Below are 18,975 nucleotides of genomic sequence, written 5' to 3' on the forward strand. Positions count from 1 at the left end.
GTACCACGATTGTCTTTTCCAAAGTTCTTGCAAATTCTCCCTCACATTTTTCTTTGAGCTCATGACGCTTCCAATCTACATTCTGGAAAATTATTCAGGAAAAGACACAGGATGTAATTTTTTTGACTATTCGACTGCAGTCTTGCTTTGCAAGAAGGGACTGAATAAACAGAAGGCATACCAACGTTCTGAACAAAAACAGAAATGGACTGAATGTTGGGTTGCAGAAAGGCGTTTTTGTCTGCAGGGATGTCTGTAATAAGAGATGTACTTGTTTTCTTGAGGTAAAAGGGCGAGAAGCAATGTGAAAGAGAACTTTGACGTTGGTGTTGGATCACTGAGTACAGTATCTGCTGGCAGTGAGTGTGTGGGCCCTAATCAATGCCGACTGAGTGATCGATACATTATTTGTTGGTGCACAGAAACCCTCTGTTGAGCCTACACACAGAAAAGATGACAGCAGAAGTTCTATTTAAGTCATTTCTATTTTTTATTAGAAATGGATCACATTTCAACCCAAGCAGTACATGTTTTCTCTTTATTTACCTTCAATGTGCCATGCATACAAAATCAGAATCAAAGTGTCCATCTGTTAGTGCCCAATAAAGTCTATATTTGTAAGGGGTTGATATCAAAGTCTTTCTCCTGTGCAATTAATATTCACAGATATGTACATTCAAATTAGTCAGCCTCAAACATCAAGCATCCTCGCCAAAAAGAAAACCAACATTAAAAGTAAAAAGTTACAAAAAACTTCAAATTAAACAATATATTTCTCTTTTTTAAAATATAATTAATAACTATTCGGCTAACATGAGTTAAATTATGATTGCTTCATTTTTAACCATAGGCACGTCGTAGATAGGTGAGGCGTCGCAGAAGCCAAATGGAGGCCATGTTATCTCTTCCTTTCTCCTCACTGCAGCTCATGTAAACAAAACCACCGAGCTATTTTACGGCCCTCACAGGGACCGTTTCAAAAATAAAAGTAAAAAATAAAAGACAGAACAAAGTCTAAAGGTTTCCTCTGCTCCAGCTTCTCACCGGGTAGCGATCTGATATGTGACAAACAGAGAAGGAACTCTCTTTGAGAGATGTTTCATGGCTCACAATGATTGGTTTCTTTGGTATAAACCACGACTTTCTGCAACTAAAACAATCTCTTCATCTGAAATGAATACAGTGATGATTGGAAAACAATTCTTGTCTACTCACTCAATTCTCACTCTACTCACACATTTAGATTTGTCAACATACAAAACTCGATGCCTTCATTAACAAGACTGATCTGTGATGACATGGCTACAGGTGGATCTCAGCTTTATTCCAATGTGGGGTTGGTGTAATGTGACTGAAAGAACATTTACATAGAGCTGCACAGTTAGTCGATTGACAGAAAACTTTTTTGATCATCAAATAATCATTTAAGCAATTTTTAAGCAAAAAAAGCCAAACATTTGTTGGTTTAATGCTTCTTAAATGTGAAAAGTTGATGCTTTTCTTTGTCCTACACAATTATAAACTGAATAATTTGGGATTTTGCACGTTTGGTTCAGATAGAACAAACCATTTGAAGACGTCACCTTAGGCTCTGGTTACGTATCAGCTCGTTCTCTTTTCCAGGTCATCAAATGCCAATGCTTTGCCATGCCCCTTGGCATGCAACACTGATGCTGAAGGCACCCTTTGGTGTCTCCATGAGACACACGGGCTGTCAATGAACTCCAATGTAAACACATTGACTGCAATATCTGACACTGACAAGTGACGTACTTAGATCACTCACTTGTGGGGCTGCAATGGTATGAGATTTTCATTGGACGATAACTGTCTCAGAAAATATCACAGTTTCATGGTATACATTATTACATTATCACTAACATCAGTTACAATGAGGGTTAAACCATTTTCTTTTAAATGGACGTATGTTTAAAAAGTCTGACAGGCAGTCAAGAAAGAAAAGAGATGTGCGGGATTCTCCATCCGTAGATAAGCAAACGCACATGGTATGATTACTGTCAATTTTCATACCACGGTATAGCATGAAATCTCTATACTACTGCAACCCTACTCCTGTGACACATTTACATCACAGTACATTCGTACTTTAACCAAAAACATGATGTTTTTTCTCACCCTAACCAAGAAGTTTTGAGCCCAAATCTACCCCAGCCGGACAGTGTTAACCACGTTACAACAAGTCTCACCCAGGAGAGAGCTGTGCGTCACATACAGACACTAAAGGTTGCTTTCAATGTCGTATCATACGCTGAGAGGTGTGAGATTAAGCGCTGGTATTTGACAACCTGGGATGAGAACGTGTTGGACATTTTATTGACACAATAATTAATCGAGAAAATAACGGGCAGGTTAATGGATAATGAAAATAATCATTAGCGGCAGCCAAACATTTAAGGAAGCGTCACACTGCCTATTTGTCTAAGTACAAAAGATGAGGTAAGTCAGTATTAAAGAATTCAACTTTCTCAGTTTACAAAATATGTGACGTGTTACAAGTGAGTAAGTGGGATAATGTGTCTATTTTACAGTCATCTTTACGTTTATCAGTGCGTCAACTCAGTTCAACCCCAAATCAAAAATATGTATTCTTCCTCTTGCCTGTAGTGCTATTTGTCAATCTAGAATGTTTCAATGTGAGTTACATAGTGTCGGAGATATCGGCAGTATGTTTGCCTTCTCTCCAGTATAATGGAGCCAGATGGCACTCGGCTTGTGGTGCCAAAAAAGGGTGACAAAAAAATATAAATAAATAAAAAAATTTAAAAACTTAGCAGCAGTGTCTCTTTCCAAAAATCATGACCCAGTTACTCGAGATAATCCACAGACCTTGTTGTGAGCACTTTCATGTAGGAACTATTTTCTTTCTACCGAACTACACATACTAACCGTATCACCGCGCAGAAGAAAGCATATAGCTACTGTTAACTCACCCAACACCACTGAGCTAGCTAACGTTACAGCTCATCTGAAGATGATGACATTGATCTTGCACTGTCCTGAGCTAGAGGCTCTCTTCCATGAGTAGAAGCTCACTTCCTTTAGGGAATGTCAATAACTCTTTAACCACTAACTGACCACAAGAATTTTGACTGATTAAAATCATCAGTTAAACAGTTAAAAACCTATATAAGATATAATGTACTGGCACCACAGGGGAAGATAATGAGACAGCAAAGTCTGCTGCTGCCTAGCCTGTAGTCATAAGGCATCGCCATAGCAGTGCCATGATGTTGCTGCTGGGAGACGACTACAGCACCCCTAAGCAAGCTACTGGCCCAGAGGCAGAGATGTACACATTTATGAGTCCTCTTCACTGGTGGAAAAAAAATCTGCAGACTTTCTGTTGCTGCCATTACACTGAATAGGCAGTCCAACGTCTGCCCAGTCAGTGCGAGCTATCAAAGCAGCAGCGGCTAACCTTGGACACAAGGCTGTTAAACAGTCCTAACAAACTCACACTGACACTCAAATTGGCTTGGTGCTGTCGTTAAACCCATGAATAACTGTTAGGTAACATTAGCTGTGTGATGCTAACAGTTAGCCCTGTCACTCTGTGTGTGTGTGTGTGTGTGTGTGTGTGTGTGTGTGTGTGTGTGTGTGTGTGTATGTGAAAAATTCTATATCACCATCCCCTTCTGTGCAGTGATACAGTTGGCGGGTGTAGTTCAGTGGAAAGAAAATAGTTCCTACATGAAACTGCTCACAAGGTCTGTGGAGTGGTGCTAGGTGAGCTAGCAGTAGATGCACACTTTCTTCTGCTCAGTGATACAGCTGGCAAGTGTAGTCTGGTAGAAAAAAAAATAGTTCCTACATGAAACTGCTAACAACGAGGTCTGTGGATTATCTTGAGCAACCAGGTCATGATTTCTTGACAGAGACATTGCTGTTGAGTTTTTCAAATGTATTTCTTTAGCACTTTGAGCACCACAAGCCGAGTGTTATCTAGATCCATGACATTCAAGAGAAGGCAAGTATCTCCAACTCTCGGCAAATCAGAACAAAACAATTTATTTAATGAATAGCACTACAGGTAAGAGGAAAAATATGTAGCTTTGATCTGAACTGTCCCTTTAACAAGGACACTCAATTAAATGTTTATAAGTGATGCAAGGGCATGACGAGCCATCTGAGCATTAGTGAGAATCAGCAGCTGTTACAGATATTAAACAAGATACTGGTACATGATTATGAATTGAATTATGAATTCAGTTAATTTATAACTCAGTTTTTGTTTCACTGCTGTGAAAAATAAATCAGGACTCTCAAACTCAATTTTACATTAGATAAAATAATAATTAATAAATAAATCAGTGGATAAAACTGAAGGCCTTTAAGAGATTCTGTTTCTCAATGACTTTTTTTGCTGTTATTAATCTTAAATTGACATCATGATGGTCTTTCATTCATTCACTAGTGATGGAGTGAATATACTTCAACATATTGATAGAATAACATGGAGGAATGCATTGCAATAGTATATTATCACAGTTTTCCCTCAGCTTTAATGTTCATTCTCATCCTATGCAAAGACTATGGCTATTTGAGTATCATCTCAATTCTGTTCAGCAGCGCTGAAGTGAGTCTTAGTGCACATTACACATGACATACTGATCCTTGCCTTCAACAGGGGCCCCAAAAACACCATCCTCTATTTCTGTTGCCAGAAAAGGAAGAATAGGAAGGGAAAGAAGGAAGAAAGGAAGTATAGATCAAATGAAAGAAGGAAGGAAGGAAGGAATGAGCTAGTAGGTCAGAACTTTCTTCCCATGGTGACTAATGAGACTCCACTGTCCTGGACAGTATTTTTAGGATGCTCTACATGTCCACAGAGACACGCAAGTCGCCAAGGTGACCTGTTTTCACCATGATCAACTATGTAACCCAGAGTGGCTGCTGTTTAGGAGGAACAAAGGCAGGAAAAAAAGGAATATAATTCCCCTTGAAGGTCGCGAATTTGGCACACTTCATGTCCTTTAGCACGGCATCTTCAAGTAAAAATAAAATAAAAACAGACCCCCAGCAATTGTTCCTGTTGCAGTGAATGCACATGCTGATATACTGGATTCACCTAAGGCAAAAAGGATTGTGAGTAAGTGTGGAAAGTGCTCTGTGAGTTGCCCTCAACAGCTCCTGCACTGCAGAGAGTCAGCGCAGTGGAGGGGTCCTTTTAGACAGAAAGCACCGGATGGTCAGTGCTCTCCGTCCTCATGTTCAGAGTGAACCAGCTGAGTCAGGATGCGTCCCTTCAGGTCCTCATCTCCCTCAGTGGAGCTCTCAGGGGGACATGTTGAGCAGCTTTGTAGATTTATTGGGGTAATTGATCGCCAGGCTGATGGCAGCGATGTTCTTCAGAGCCTACACAATAAAAAATGAATGACACAGAGAGTGAGGAGAAAAAAAAAAATCAAACACTGTGAACTTATAAAACGACACGTGAGTTCTTCACCTGTGCTATGCTCTGCATGTTGAGTGGTGACAAATGGAGGGTGACTAAACTGATGAGTCAAGGACTTCTGTGCTGTTTACGTCACCATATTTAATAAACAGAAGTGCTCCACAGATTGAACTGCCCTCCGTGCTTTTGTTCTCTACACTCACATTTGTTCAAGTCTGCCTGCAGGATGATGATTTCAGTTCTATTCCGTTGTCAAATTAATTTTGAGTAAACATTTGAAACATTGCAAAAAAGAAATGGGAAATCAAGGCACTTCTATCAATTGGTTCGGAACAAATATACTAGGCTACGCAAAGTCCAGTTTGGTCAGAAGTTGGTGGTGTAGGCTACGCTTTACACATGGCTGTAATCTGCTACACACAGCAGAAGATGTAGTGGCTTTGAACCAAAAACATAAAAGTTGCATTGGCAATCAAACCATCTATGAAAGAGCAGAGAGGGGTCCATAGGAATTTGTTTCAGTCATGCAAGTTTTAATTGTTCTCTCCAGGCCCCCAGGAAGTGCACCAGGCTTTGAAGCCAATTTTCATTGTGGCCAAACAGTGGTACTGCACTTTGCAGGGTCTGTCATGCGATGCCACTGGGCCCAAAAAGACTCTCTCTCATAGACTTACATTGGATAAAGATGTCTATAAACCAGCGGACAGATTTAAAATGTACTAATTCAATTAAGATATTCAACCTACACAGTTTACAGGGCAACAAGGAGTTTTATAAAGTTGGGATACTTAAAGAAAACACTTAAGCGGGATTCATAGTTGCCATAGCCTACGCACGTCGCCTATGCCTTTGTGAGCATTTGTACTTGAAGTGCTGTAAAGTTTAGTTAATTCAAAACACACATTAACTACGGCTTAATAGTGACAGTTTCAAACACAAGTACACACATCAGCTTCACTTTAACTCGCAGCATTCACAGACACTTGTCTTTACCTGAACACATTTTCCCCACAAATACAACATGCTAACATTATTAGCACAAGCCTATGGCATTTTACATTGTATAAATTAGCCTAGCAACAAGCAGAGATTTCTTCTGCTCATATGAAGCCAGGATAAATCACACACAAGACTTAAAATGCTATTTTTGTGGAGGCTTTATTGTCTTCACAATTTATTGTTTCTTATCTGTGAAATTAAAGTAAATAAAAGCTTTGTTTCTACTGAGGGAAATGGTTTCAGTATACAGAAATAAGCAGGAGGTCAGCGTCACCACGACATATAGTTACATTTCTGGGGAGGTGTATGTCAGGCTACGGCATGGGGGACGTGAATTTTTATGTAACTCTGTTGAAAAGTTAATAAGGATGAAAGTTACGCATATTTAAGGGCTGACTACTTTGTGTGACAGACTGTCTGCTGATAGTGTCCCCAGCTTCTCAGTCCACCTCGGTCCACCCACACCTACACACCTCCAGCGTCTCGTACAAATACGGTCACTTCTGGCTCCAAAAAACAAAGAAGGTGACAGCTAAAATGTTGAACTGGAGGCTTCATAATGGGAGTCCACAAACCAATGAGATAAGTCAGGGTAGCCATATCCATTATTTTATAAACTCTATGGTGTTAAATTATCACTGTGGGAACAGTGGTTACATAACCTTTGAAACAAGTGACAACTGTCCGCATGTACGCATGTATGCGTGTCATCTGTGCGCTCCGGCGCTTTGAGAAATACACCCCTGCTTATAAATGCATAATCTCTAAGCTTGTTCTGTACATTACTCATTTAAAAATACTGAATAATGATGGACAACAAGGAAGTCTGATACAACTTCTGGTTACAGCAGCTGTGTCCCAGTGTCAGTGGCACTGAGAATACTTTATTTCCTATGACACCAAATGCATTTATTTTTAGGTCTGAAAGAAAATATTTATACTCCAACCAGCACTTTCACTCTTGTGGCTGTTCGATAATTTGTCATTTTCAAAATTTTATCTTGAAAATCCCCTTCACCCAGTGGTTTCTTTGGAGGTGAGATGCCCATTACAGCTCCAGGTGGTGTCTCGACACACAGCAGCACTCTCTGATTTTGCTGTCAACATGCTCAGATGGTTTAATGGACAATTCCTTTGCTTAAACACTGGTTTCTTACACTATTATCTGTGTTTAATCAAGTGAATAACAGGATAAATAAAAGCTGTGGAGGGATCCTCTGAACATTGTATAACATGATCCTCTGAACACTGTATAATAAACTCACCAAACATAACAGGCCATGAGAGCAGGTCAACTTGAAAAGAGGAGTTGAAGATAATGTCGTCCCCAGTGGGTAAAACTGTTTTGCTATGGTCGGCTTTGGAACATTTTTCCAACCCTTTGAAAGTGAACCTCGGCCAATTTACTTTTGGACTTTGCATCATAACAGTTATGACTACTGCCAAGTCATCTATGGTTTTGTTTTTTAACCTGACAGGTATTAGGTAACGGCTCAACAGAACCGCCCACAGTGTTTTTTTCACCACCCCGCATCCTCTGCTCCTCTTAACTGCCTTCAGGCTCCTCTGCTGCATCACAGGCTCCACAGCACGGAGAACGCTGTGGCTCGCTGTGCCACAAATTCTAATGCACTGTAATTACCAAATACATTAGTCCTGAGAGCGGCCTACACATATTCAAAACAAGGGAAGGGAGGTGCAGAGGGAGCTGCTGGGTGTCAACAGCTTGGTGATTCACTCGCAAAAGAGACTCCGGCCGCGAGCTGACTCACAGCGTCTGAAGACCGCTCAACCAACGAAGTTGCACGTTGCATAATATTACAACACTTCAGGGTGCATGGACAACTTCTTTGAGCTACTATCATCCACGTCAGGCGGCAATTCACAACCCAAAACATCAAAGATCACCTGAGAGGGGCCTCGCTGAAGGCAGGAATTTGACTTTAGAGAAGCAGAGATGTAATTCACAACCCAAAACATCAAAGGTGACCTCAGATGGCCTCGCTGAAGGCTCGCCTCCGAGTTTAGCAAAGGCAGAGATGAAAAAGTTATCAGTGGTTATTATGCAAAAAAACCCCCCAAAAAAAACCTTACCATTGCAGTGTGATTGAGGAGCTGCTCGTCAGTGGTCATGGCTAACAAGTACTCCTGGAGGATTCCCTGTGCCTGAAACACACATCAAGAGGCTGTTAACAAACGCAGCTTGAACAGAAACACAGATAACCTCACAGGCTGGATATGAACAAGAGGAACTTCCCGACACAGACAACCCTGAGAGGTTACATAAGGGATGAATTGAGTTATAAATGAGGCCTGGTTCCCTGACCACTCTCCATCTCCATCTCAGCATCAAATTGAACTGAGGAATGTTGGAACAGTTAATCAAAATTATAAACAAACTAAAGAGCACTTCCACTAAAACCCAGCGGGAGAGACGTACCTCAGGTTACATAAGCACACAGAGTTGGGGAAAACAGATAAGACGACATGGCAGCTAAATGGGCTGAGACTGGAGCTTTTACAGAGCTGGAGACATAGTCCAGAGCCCCGATCCTCCATCCATCTCACAGCACCCCCAATGTTTATGCTGGGGAACATCCTAGGACGATTTGTACAGTCAGTAGTGCGTGACATACCGTTTTGATCCCTAAATATAACTTTCACTTCCTGGGGTAGAGAGTTTGTGGAATCTCAGTGGATCTGGCAGTGAACTCTGTGTGCATATGAAGGACTAATGCTGGAAAGTGAACAGCAGACTAAACCTTTAAAATAAGCGGGATCTAGGCTTAGACCTAAAATGGCCACGGAGGAGTCCATCATGTGTCCAGCCTCATTAGCTCATTAGCTTCTCATGTTTTGGCAGTAGAGTCATTATGGAGCTGCTGAACTCAGCTGTAGGGCTGCAAGTAACGATATTTTTCATGTTGATTTATCAGTCAAATATTTTCTTGATTAATCAATGAGTTGTTGGTCTATAAAATGTTAGAAAATGGTAAAAAAGAAAATTTCTAAAAGCCCAAGATGATGTCCTCATTTTACTGTAACCGCATTCTCGGAACCCATCGGCTGTATTCGGCGTCTGACTTCCGGCAGACGGCAATACAGCCTCTGGGGGCAGACCTCCAGTAGAGTAGAATATATTAGCCGCATGGTATCTTTCCATGGATGTGGAGTGAAGCAAGGGAGCAAAAGGGTCAGTCTGTAACAATTTTATTGGATGATAGATTAAAAAACTGCACACAAGAATTTTGGACTTGGTGTGCCAAGGCCTTAAATATCACAGAGAGAAAGAGAGACTGGGTCTACATCATCCTCGCAGCATGTTCAAGTCACAGTGAGTTAGGGAAATGTAAAGCTGAAAGCGGTCGCAAATGTGATTACACTTTCCAGAACTTGACGCAGACAACGCTCGCTGCAGTATTTGCGATGCAAAATGCAAAGCTGGCCAAGGCAACATGTCTAACCTGTCGAAACACCTGGTCAAACACCAAATATAACTGAAGCTTTATTTTATGTTTTTACTTGATTTACATTGCTTGTATTATTTTCGTGTATTGACCTTTTGTGTGCTTGTTTGTTTTCTTGCTTGATTACATGACTTTTGTGTTTGCTTATTGTGCTAACTGAGGTGAGATTCCTTATAAGCCCCTGGGGGTTTCCTAAATCTCACTTGCACAACTTGTTCCTCTTTTGTTGTTGTATTTCTGTTTTTTTTTTTTTTTTTGGTGCCAATAGAGTTTGCTGTGTTTGCTAGCCTGAAATTCAAGTCCCCCACAGCAGCTGTAGCTTACGTTAGCACGCCTGCAGCCAGCGCCGATCAAGTGGAACCCTCCATGGACGATGAAACTTTACATAAGGGATCATCAGGTCATTAATTAGATAGCTGGATGAGTTGTTGTTGGAGATAATTTTTGGACATATTTTTTTACAACTGAAATTACTTTTTTGTCATTACAGAGAGAGTAACGTACTCAAAATGACTCTTGGGCAATGGAACTGAATCCCAGGTACTGGTACAAATGTAAATGTTGCCCAGCCTTACCTTGGTCCGCACTAATCCTTATTTTTTATGGGTGGTGACAGATGGTCCACTGTATTGAAAGTAGAGTATACAACTGATGGATGTTTCCCAATATTTATGTCCATTTCAGGACAGATTTTAAATAGTGACTCTCCTTCACATTAGCCTCACAACAGTCCTCCCTCTTTAGAATATCCTCTGTGAACAAATGCAGCTGTAAACACATCCTGAACAGTGAATCCAGTGTGGATGGTGCACAGCCGAGTTGTCGCCTGCCTGTGTAACCCAGTTCAGAATCACATTTACTGGCTTGATTCAGGTTCAAATAAGAGCCACTTGAAATTTCATGTAATAATTTGAGCAACATCTCGAACAGAGTGCAACACCAATCACCACTCCCCGTGACAGCTGCCACAAGAGGTAGCAGCTGTGTGGATTTTTATTTCACTGGTTTTTATTTTCACTGTGAATGGGTCAATGGATCTGTTTTGAAACAACCACCGTGCAACAAACAATGCCGTCCATGTAACGTCAGGAGCTGGAGGTGATGAACCACTGCGGCACACATGTTTGTGTTGATGAGAGACAAGGTCATGTTCTGTGATGATGCTCTGCTAGATGGAGGCACTCAGACGTGCCACACACTAACATGTGTCTATCATTGCGAACAGTGTAGTGTCCATGAAGGGCATTCCTGGCAAAACTCTGTAGAGTACTGCTACTGCCCCCTGGTGTTTGTCCACACGCATTGCTCCACTCATTCTCCCTCACATGAAACAACATTGAGTTCAGATGGGAGCACAGAAATGGCAAGTCGTCTGATGTAATTTTATTGTCAGATCAGCTGCCTCAGGCCTCAGCATCCAGAGCAGGAGGGAACAGGAGGGCTTTTCTGGGACTGTCTGCTTCAGTTGCATCTACAGATGGGAAGCTCCTGGCTGACGGCGTGCTCATAATCCTTGAGAATTCTCTTAATCAATAATTCAAAACGATTGAGAGCGGGAGAGAGAGCCCATCACAAAACAGATAGCATCTCTTCCTCTCCCCAGCAGTGTGTGGCACTGTGCTGTCTGGCAGATGGCAGGGCCGGGCTTTGGCCCCGAGCCCGGCGCAGAACAGGTGGGTGGACGAAAAACACGCTCATCTCACAGAGAGACAGATATAGACGAGAGAGGTGAAGAATAAAATGTTGACTACATTTTACTCATTTCAGTAAAATTGCCTCAAACTGAAAATGTTATCATGCCACAAAAACAACATGGAAAAGTTGCCATAACCTTTTAAATCCAGTCCTTCCCTTTTTACATTTAACCCTCACCTAGTAGCTGACAGTGCAGGTATCAGACACTTCATTTGCTTTTTAAGACCATTTCAGATAAGACCATTTTCTTTTATTCAAGCACTGCAGGTAAGTAAAAAGGCCAGAAGTATATATGTGGTCCTGTGCAGAGGAAGGTTTTATGTAAAAATATGGTTATTAGACTGAGTTAGATTTAGGCCTGTGTATCATTTAAAACATTATGATACCAGTTCCCCTAAAGTAACCCAGACACCAATAAAGTATTTTATTTGAACCCCTTTTTTCTACTTCATTCGATACCAATCATGTAAATGGAAGCATTCAGTTGTGTAAAATGCTACCACCATTCATTCGGTGGCATCTCTGCAAGCTTAACTGCCAACTCCATTAAATACAACATGCTCTACTTCACCACACCACAGACTGTAGGGATGGTAGCTGCTGCAGTAGTCAGCCAATCACACGTTGCATTACATCGAAGAACACTCGCAATTATTGGCTGTGAGCAAAACAATACAAATAATAATTTGTTTCTAGATCTGGGTACAGAAAGGATCAAATGCAGGCACCGTTTCAGTACTACTTGGTACCGGGTTATTTCAGACAATACCTTAAAAGGCATCGAGTACAGCCCTAGTTAGGTCAGTCCTAAGTTTTAAGATTTGTAACATCAGAAATATGCAAAAGAGCTTGACTCATTTTGACAAAAAGGAATTAAAAGATGGATAAATGAAATTAGATAAAATGTTTTTAACTATGAAGACTTCACAAATTCAAATTTAAGGACTTTTAATTCCTTTTATTATAACACTGACAACACACGTAGACTTGAAACATACGGGTAATTAATTTGTCGATCAACAGAAAATTAACTGGCTACTATTTTGATATTTGGTAAGCCATTCAAGACAATTTCATGAGCTAAAGCGCCAAATATTCACTATTTCCACTTTGGCCAATATAAGACTTCGATGCTCTTCGTCATGTATGAAATTAAACTTAATATCTTTGTTATCTGGACGGGTCGGGTTGATGCTTTTCTTTTTCATGTATGATATTAGATGAAACATCTTTGGTTTTGTCGGATAAAACAATCAATGTGAATATGCCAGCTTCGGCTTTAGGAAACTGTGATGAGCAATGCTAACCATTGTCTCACATTTTATAGACAGAATTGGTAATCAAGAAAATAATGAGCAGATTAATCAGTGATGGAAATGATTGTCAGTTGCAGCCCTAATTATGTATATTCTGTAACAGCTTGTTCAAATTCTGTACATGAAGCAAATCCATGTTTTTATGGCTTCACTGTTTCATCAAATGTGAATATTTTTGATGTTTTATGCATCATTTTGTTCACATTTATCCAAACATTCTGTCATCTTCAGAAACCTTGAGATCTCCACTAAAATATGAAATAAAGTTTAGTGGGTTTTGGCTGCAGTGTGAGAGTTAAGCTGACCTTCTGGTGTGTCTGTGGGGTTAAAGGAAGGTAGGCTAAAAAATATTTTTACACAAACAGCCTTGTTGAGTCTACATTCAACTGCAAAGTCAAGCATGCTGCCATCACAGCAGAGAGAGCCGACTACACATACCTATATGACCTCCAAACCTTAACAACACCTATACAGCCTCCAGCTTTAACAACACCTACACAACCTCCAGCTTAAACAACACCTACACAACCTCCAGCTTAAACAACACCTCCTGTACAACACTGCATGTGGCCTGCAAATGTGTGTGTATCACTCACGATGGCCCGGGCCTCTGCGATGAAGAAGAGTTCAGTAAGGGCTCTGTGAAGAGGCAGCAGCACAGTGATACTGGTGGGATCCTGGCTCAGGCTGTTTTCCATGGACATGAAGAGCTGCCACAGAGGTCGCAGCAGTGTCAGCTCACATGCTCTGGAGGGAAAACACATCAAGAGTTAGATGAACAAACGCATGGACAGAATGGGCCAGACTGTGAGAAAAGCAAAGCAACTGGAGCAATTTCAATGAGTCCAACTTGATACATTTACCAGGACTTAAGGGGAAACTTAGGAACTTTTGAACTGGAGTTGTGTGAGGTATTTATCCATAGTCAGGGCATTACAGTAGATGTCAGTCTACCTGCCATAAACCTACAGGGTTGTTACGTTATGTGAGAGTCCCCTGTTTCTGTGTTAACTAACATACCATTTAAAGAAAATATTAAAATGGGAATACAATTCTCACATATTGTGTGATGCTCAGCTGAGTTAGTTTGCATTTATGCAAATTCCTAAACACATCCTTTACCTCATTTCCGTGGTGACTACCAGGACATGAAGGATTTATCAACAGGTTACCCCAAGTAGCACTACTTAGGCCCAGGTGGATGAGCCTTATCCTCAAGTGAGAATGTATTACTTTGGGTGTCGACACATAGATATGGAGGATGGAAGCTGCCAAAATCAAAAATAAATGAATCATTTGATAAATATCTTCTATCTCCAAAAATAATATTAAAAGCGATCGTAGGAATTGATGAAATGTGACAGATTCATATTTCTGTTTTAATTTGCTGCTTTGTTTATTTACCTTTGTGTTAATTCCTGTATTTATTTACTTTTCTGTTAAGTTTTCCCTTCATTTATTTAATTATTTATTAATATTAGTTTTTTAGTTTAATTATTTATTTTTGCATTCACTTTTCATTTAACTTAAATAAAATTTTAAATTAATTTATTCATGTATTTCTTTATTAACTTATGAGAAAAAAGCAACATAAATAAATAAAATAAAAAGGAAACATTAAATAGGAAAGGAAATAATCAGGGGTTGTAAATACATAAAGAAGCAAAATACAGCTTCAGTCCTCCATAAATATGAGCCAACAGTTTTAATGAAATTTCACTGACGACAAAAAAGTGCCAGAAGCATTGAAGATGGTTGAAAGGAAACAGATAGAAATGTTTGGACTCTTACGTCTGGGACTGGCACTGCAGGAGGCGGAGCAACAGGTGAATGGCTTTGAGACGCTGGTTCCCGGTCTGGCGACAGGCCACGCCCACCTGCCACTCCCAAATGTCAGCCAGCGGCAGGTGACCGAGCACCTGCTCATCTGCTAACATCTGCTTCAGTATCTCAAAACCTGATTGGAGACAAGACAATGTGCAGAAAGGGCGACGATGTGACCAACCTATGGATTCAGTTCAGTAACTTACAGAGCTGCTCTTTACCTAATGAAGCAATGTGAAAGGAAAAGGAGTGAGTGTCTGTTTTATTGTGAAGTACCTGTCTGGAAGCGTCCTCTGTGGCCTCCTGTCACGGTGAACTTGTAGCCCCACTCTGTGTTGCTCATGTCAGACATGAATCTGTAGTACAGGGTATCACCTGAGAGAAACACACACACAACACATGTTGATGAATTTAAACACGATAGTCAAACCATCTGAAATGCAAACACACAGACACAAAGAGCAGAAAGGAAACTTAAAAAAATAATTTCTCACCAGGAATCTCAAAATCCGACCATTTCTGAGGGGAGCCGCTGAAGTTGTGGACATCCTGCAGGAAGTCGCTGCTGCTGGACATGATGAGCTCATCACAGCCTTCCTCTGTGTAGCAGCGGGAGTCAAATTTTACTGAAAGATAGATGGCCCCCGGGATGTGCACCTTGTCCTTAAGAGAGAAAAGATGGACACAATAGACTCTTCAAACAATACAAAATAAGACAGGCCATGTTTCGAATAAGGATCTGTACTAGGGTGGGGTAACAAGACGTCAGTATTCAGTCAACGTATACAGTAATTGCTGCCCAACCTTCCATATGTAAACATGACTTTTCTTTACCTTTTTTATTATTTCTTTTTACGATTTAAAAATGGTTAAAATCTTATTTAAAAAGTTGAAAAATGTTTATACCCCTCAACCCCAGACTTTTTTTTTTTATCAATCATTAACAATAACAGAGGAACCAACTAACATAATGATCCATGTTGAATATTAGTAAAATAAAGGCCAGCATGATAGCATTAACAAACTTGTTTGTTGCTTTTCCCTACATAAAACATGTTCTTTCAACTTTGTTTCAATCCATCTTTTACCCCTGGTCATCGACAGGGACATACCCCACAGCTTGACAACACCTGGTTTAAGGGCTCAGTATTAGATGCTAGCTGCTGCTGTGTTAGCTTGTGCTAACTGGGCAGCCGTTAAACTGCCCAGGAAGTGAGCTGCTCCAGACTCTGGAGACTGTGCCTCAGTGCTGCTTCTATGTAACAGCAGCAAAAGAAAGTTTGCTGATTTTTCGCACCTTCAATGTTATGGTTTAATAAACTAATCAAAATCTGGTTGTTCAATAAATGATTTTCAACTTGCATTTGTTTTCCATTGTTGGACAATTCACAATTCTTATTCCTAAGTTACATTTTTACGAGTATTCGAGTAGTCTTTAATAACTTAATGCCAGTACTTGAATAAGGAAATTACTTAAAATGCCCATTCCTAATGAATATATATCTATTCAGTGCCATTTCACTGAGCATCAATCTCTTGTTTATGTGCATATTGTCCAAAAAAACAGACTTGATGCTTAAATAAACCTTCAGGTTGGGGTGATGCCTGTAAGATGCAGCCAGACATGAACCTGCACAGAGCCGATGCAGACAGCTGCACAGATTAAAATAAGAATGAATCTGTTGCATGAGACTTGTGAGTGTAAAGAGTGTCTGATTAGCCTGCAGTCCAGACACAGGGTAAGTTACTGTCTAACCCAGATGCGCTCTCAGGTACTAAAATTTGTAAAATCGATACTCAGTGTTACCAATATAATTCAGTCAGTACAACAGACTGTGTGAAACAAGGTGAGGGTTTGTTACCAAACCATCATCTGTACCAACAACCAGCTCTATTGTAAAGTCTTCTTAAGTTAGTCAAATACATTTTGTGACCAGTTCACAGGTCGAAACTGAGAAGATGTCAGGACAAACCCACCTCAAAGTTAGTGTTGTTGTCATACGGGTGTTTGGACTCTCTGATCTGCAGAGCCATACCCGGCTCCTCCATAAACTGGCAGGCAGTGAGGGACAGACTGCACAGCATACTCTGGCTGCACCCCTTCAGCACCCTCTGGAGAATCTGTTTATTAATGGATTATTACAATCATTAATCCAACAAAAAAAGTTTCATATGTGGAAATCACATTTTTACACACAACACAAACTCCACCTTCTCCCAGAGCGGCCTCTCCTCCAGCTGCATCAACATGTCCAGGATGTAGGCCATGTGCGAGGCACCGTTCAGCTCCAGTGCCTCCTCACTCAGCGCCGCCTCCATGGGCCAGTCGGCCAACAGAGAGGCCAGCACGTGGCGGGCGTACAGCGTGGCGATGGCCTGGTTGACCTTCACCAGGTATTGACGAACTGCCCGGTTGCTTCGCACATCCAGCTCCTTGTGCAGGAGCGCTGAACTTTTGGTGCGCCTCTGTTTGGCGTAGCTGAGCTGTAAGTCGCTCTCTGAATTTGTGATGAGCTTCTGGGCCACCACGTTGATTTCCTCCGTGGCCTTTTCACAGTGACTGGGTTTAGACTGAGGCGAGGGGATAGATCAGAATACGGACATATTAAAAACATCACCTCCAAACTTATCGCAGAGTAAGCTAACTCTTCTTGTCATAATTAGTAATGTTTATGTTGGTAATGTGTAGATCTGCAATGAATAGTCGATTACTGGATTTATTTTGATAAGAAATAATAGTAATATAATATATATCAATAATAATAATGATATTCCTAGGTTCTCAAACGTGAGGATTTGCTGCTTCCCTTGGTCTTTCATCATAGTAAGCTTAATATTTTGGGGTTTGGAAATATTAGTTGGACAGAATATTGTTTCAGGCTCACTGTTTTCTACAGAAGCCAAGAGCAGCCGTGTTTGCATTTATTTTTTTAATGCCAATATCTCAAAATCATAAGTCCATGTAGTTATCGGGATAACAAAGCTCTTTTTCTTGTGGTAATGGGTTAATTTATGTTGATTATTGAGAAAACAAAAGGCTGATTTCTCGTGATAATGAGATAATGTGTCACAATTTTTGTTTTCCCAGGATCATGGGATAGTTACGTAGAACTCAAAAATTAGCGTCTGGTTTATTTGATCACACCTGATTTCAGCCTTTAGGATCACAGTCATGACTGTCATGGATGATTCATAACTGAAAAGTAAGGCATAAATGTGTAGTTCTGTTTGGTGCACTTAACTTCATTAAAGCAGACAATCTCGTTTTATAATAGCCACAGATTAGATGCATGCTGTCTTAGATATAGTCTGTGTTTAGTCAGTGTTAAGGGGCGTGGTGAGGGCGGGGTCAGTGGAAGGGAAAACAGTCTTTTCTCCATCCTGCAAATGCCGGGAAGTGTAGTTCTTAAACTCAAGAGAGACACTAGTACATTTACTAAAGGTTAGTGGTGGGACGCGATAAAAAAAATTGATCTAATCAATTAGAGGCTTTTGTTGTTAATTAATCTCGATTGATCGCATTTTTATCAAATAGCAGTATTTGACACAATATGCAAAGTTTTTCAATTCAAATAAATTTTGGTTGACAACTGAATCAATGACATATACGTGAACTTGAACAACAAAAATGTTTATTTTTCCTCTATATTTATCTGTGCATTTTTCATCTGTGTACTACAATCACAGATAAGTGAAAACTCAAAGAACAATTATCGCTATTATATTTAACATTTTAAGACTTTTTGGCTCTGAACCCCACCATCTGGTCTACTGTGGGCTGGCCACACCATTTGCCTGTACCAGGACTGTTGTAGCTAACATTAACTCTGGTCACCTCAATGCTCTCTTTGCATTGAGGTGATACCGTAGGCTTGAAGTGCAGTGGTGATAAGAAAACTCTTTGTTGCACAATTTGCACATAACCATGCTCTTATCCAAGCTGCCATTGAGAAGTTTTTTTTCTTCAAGTCAAGCAATGCTATCTCGTCTTCCATAACTGTTCACCAAACTTTCTTCTGCGCTGACATCACTCAATACATCCTGTACATCTTCTTTGCGGCTGGCAAACAAACTTTAGATGCATTACTGCCACCTACTGGGCTGGAGTGTGTGCATCAGTGTTACCGGTGTGCCAGAAATTAGGGAACTGTCCTAAGCACAGAAGACTTTTGTTAAATCTTATCAGCACAAATCATCTGTTAATCTGTACACTCATATTCCTCAATAAACTTCATCTTTATTTCATTCTTCTGTCTCT

The 18,975-nt window shown here is 40.5% G+C and overlaps 1 protein-coding gene across 1 annotated transcript in view; it reads right to left on the reverse strand.

Moving 5' to 3' along the window:
* Positions 1-466: 466 nt before the first annotated feature.
* The window catches only part of zzef1 (zinc finger, ZZ-type with EF hand domain 1), a 51,573-nt gene continuing 33,064 nt past the window's right edge, over positions 467-18,975 (reverse strand). Inside the window, exons 47-54 of the mRNA XM_049593200.1 lie at positions 16,929-17,288; positions 16,695-16,838; positions 15,212-15,380; positions 14,994-15,092; positions 14,685-14,850; positions 13,490-13,640; positions 8,510-8,581; positions 467-5,376 (exon numbers count right to left, since the gene is read on the reverse strand). Of these exons, the coding sequence (XP_049449157.1) occupies positions 5,296-5,376; positions 8,510-8,581; positions 13,490-13,640; positions 14,685-14,850; positions 14,994-15,092; positions 15,212-15,380; positions 16,695-16,838; positions 16,929-17,288 (1,242 nt within the window). The 3' untranslated portion in view covers positions 467-5,295. The remainder of the gene's footprint in view (positions 5,377-8,509; positions 8,582-13,489; positions 13,641-14,684; positions 14,851-14,993; positions 15,093-15,211; positions 15,381-16,694; positions 16,839-16,928; positions 17,289-18,975) is intronic.

The sequence above is a fragment of the Epinephelus fuscoguttatus genome, linkage group LG12, assembly GCF_011397635.1.
Source record: "Epinephelus fuscoguttatus linkage group LG12, E.fuscoguttatus.final_Chr_v1".
Taxonomy (NCBI): domain Eukaryota; kingdom Metazoa; phylum Chordata; class Actinopteri; order Perciformes; family Serranidae; genus Epinephelus; species Epinephelus fuscoguttatus.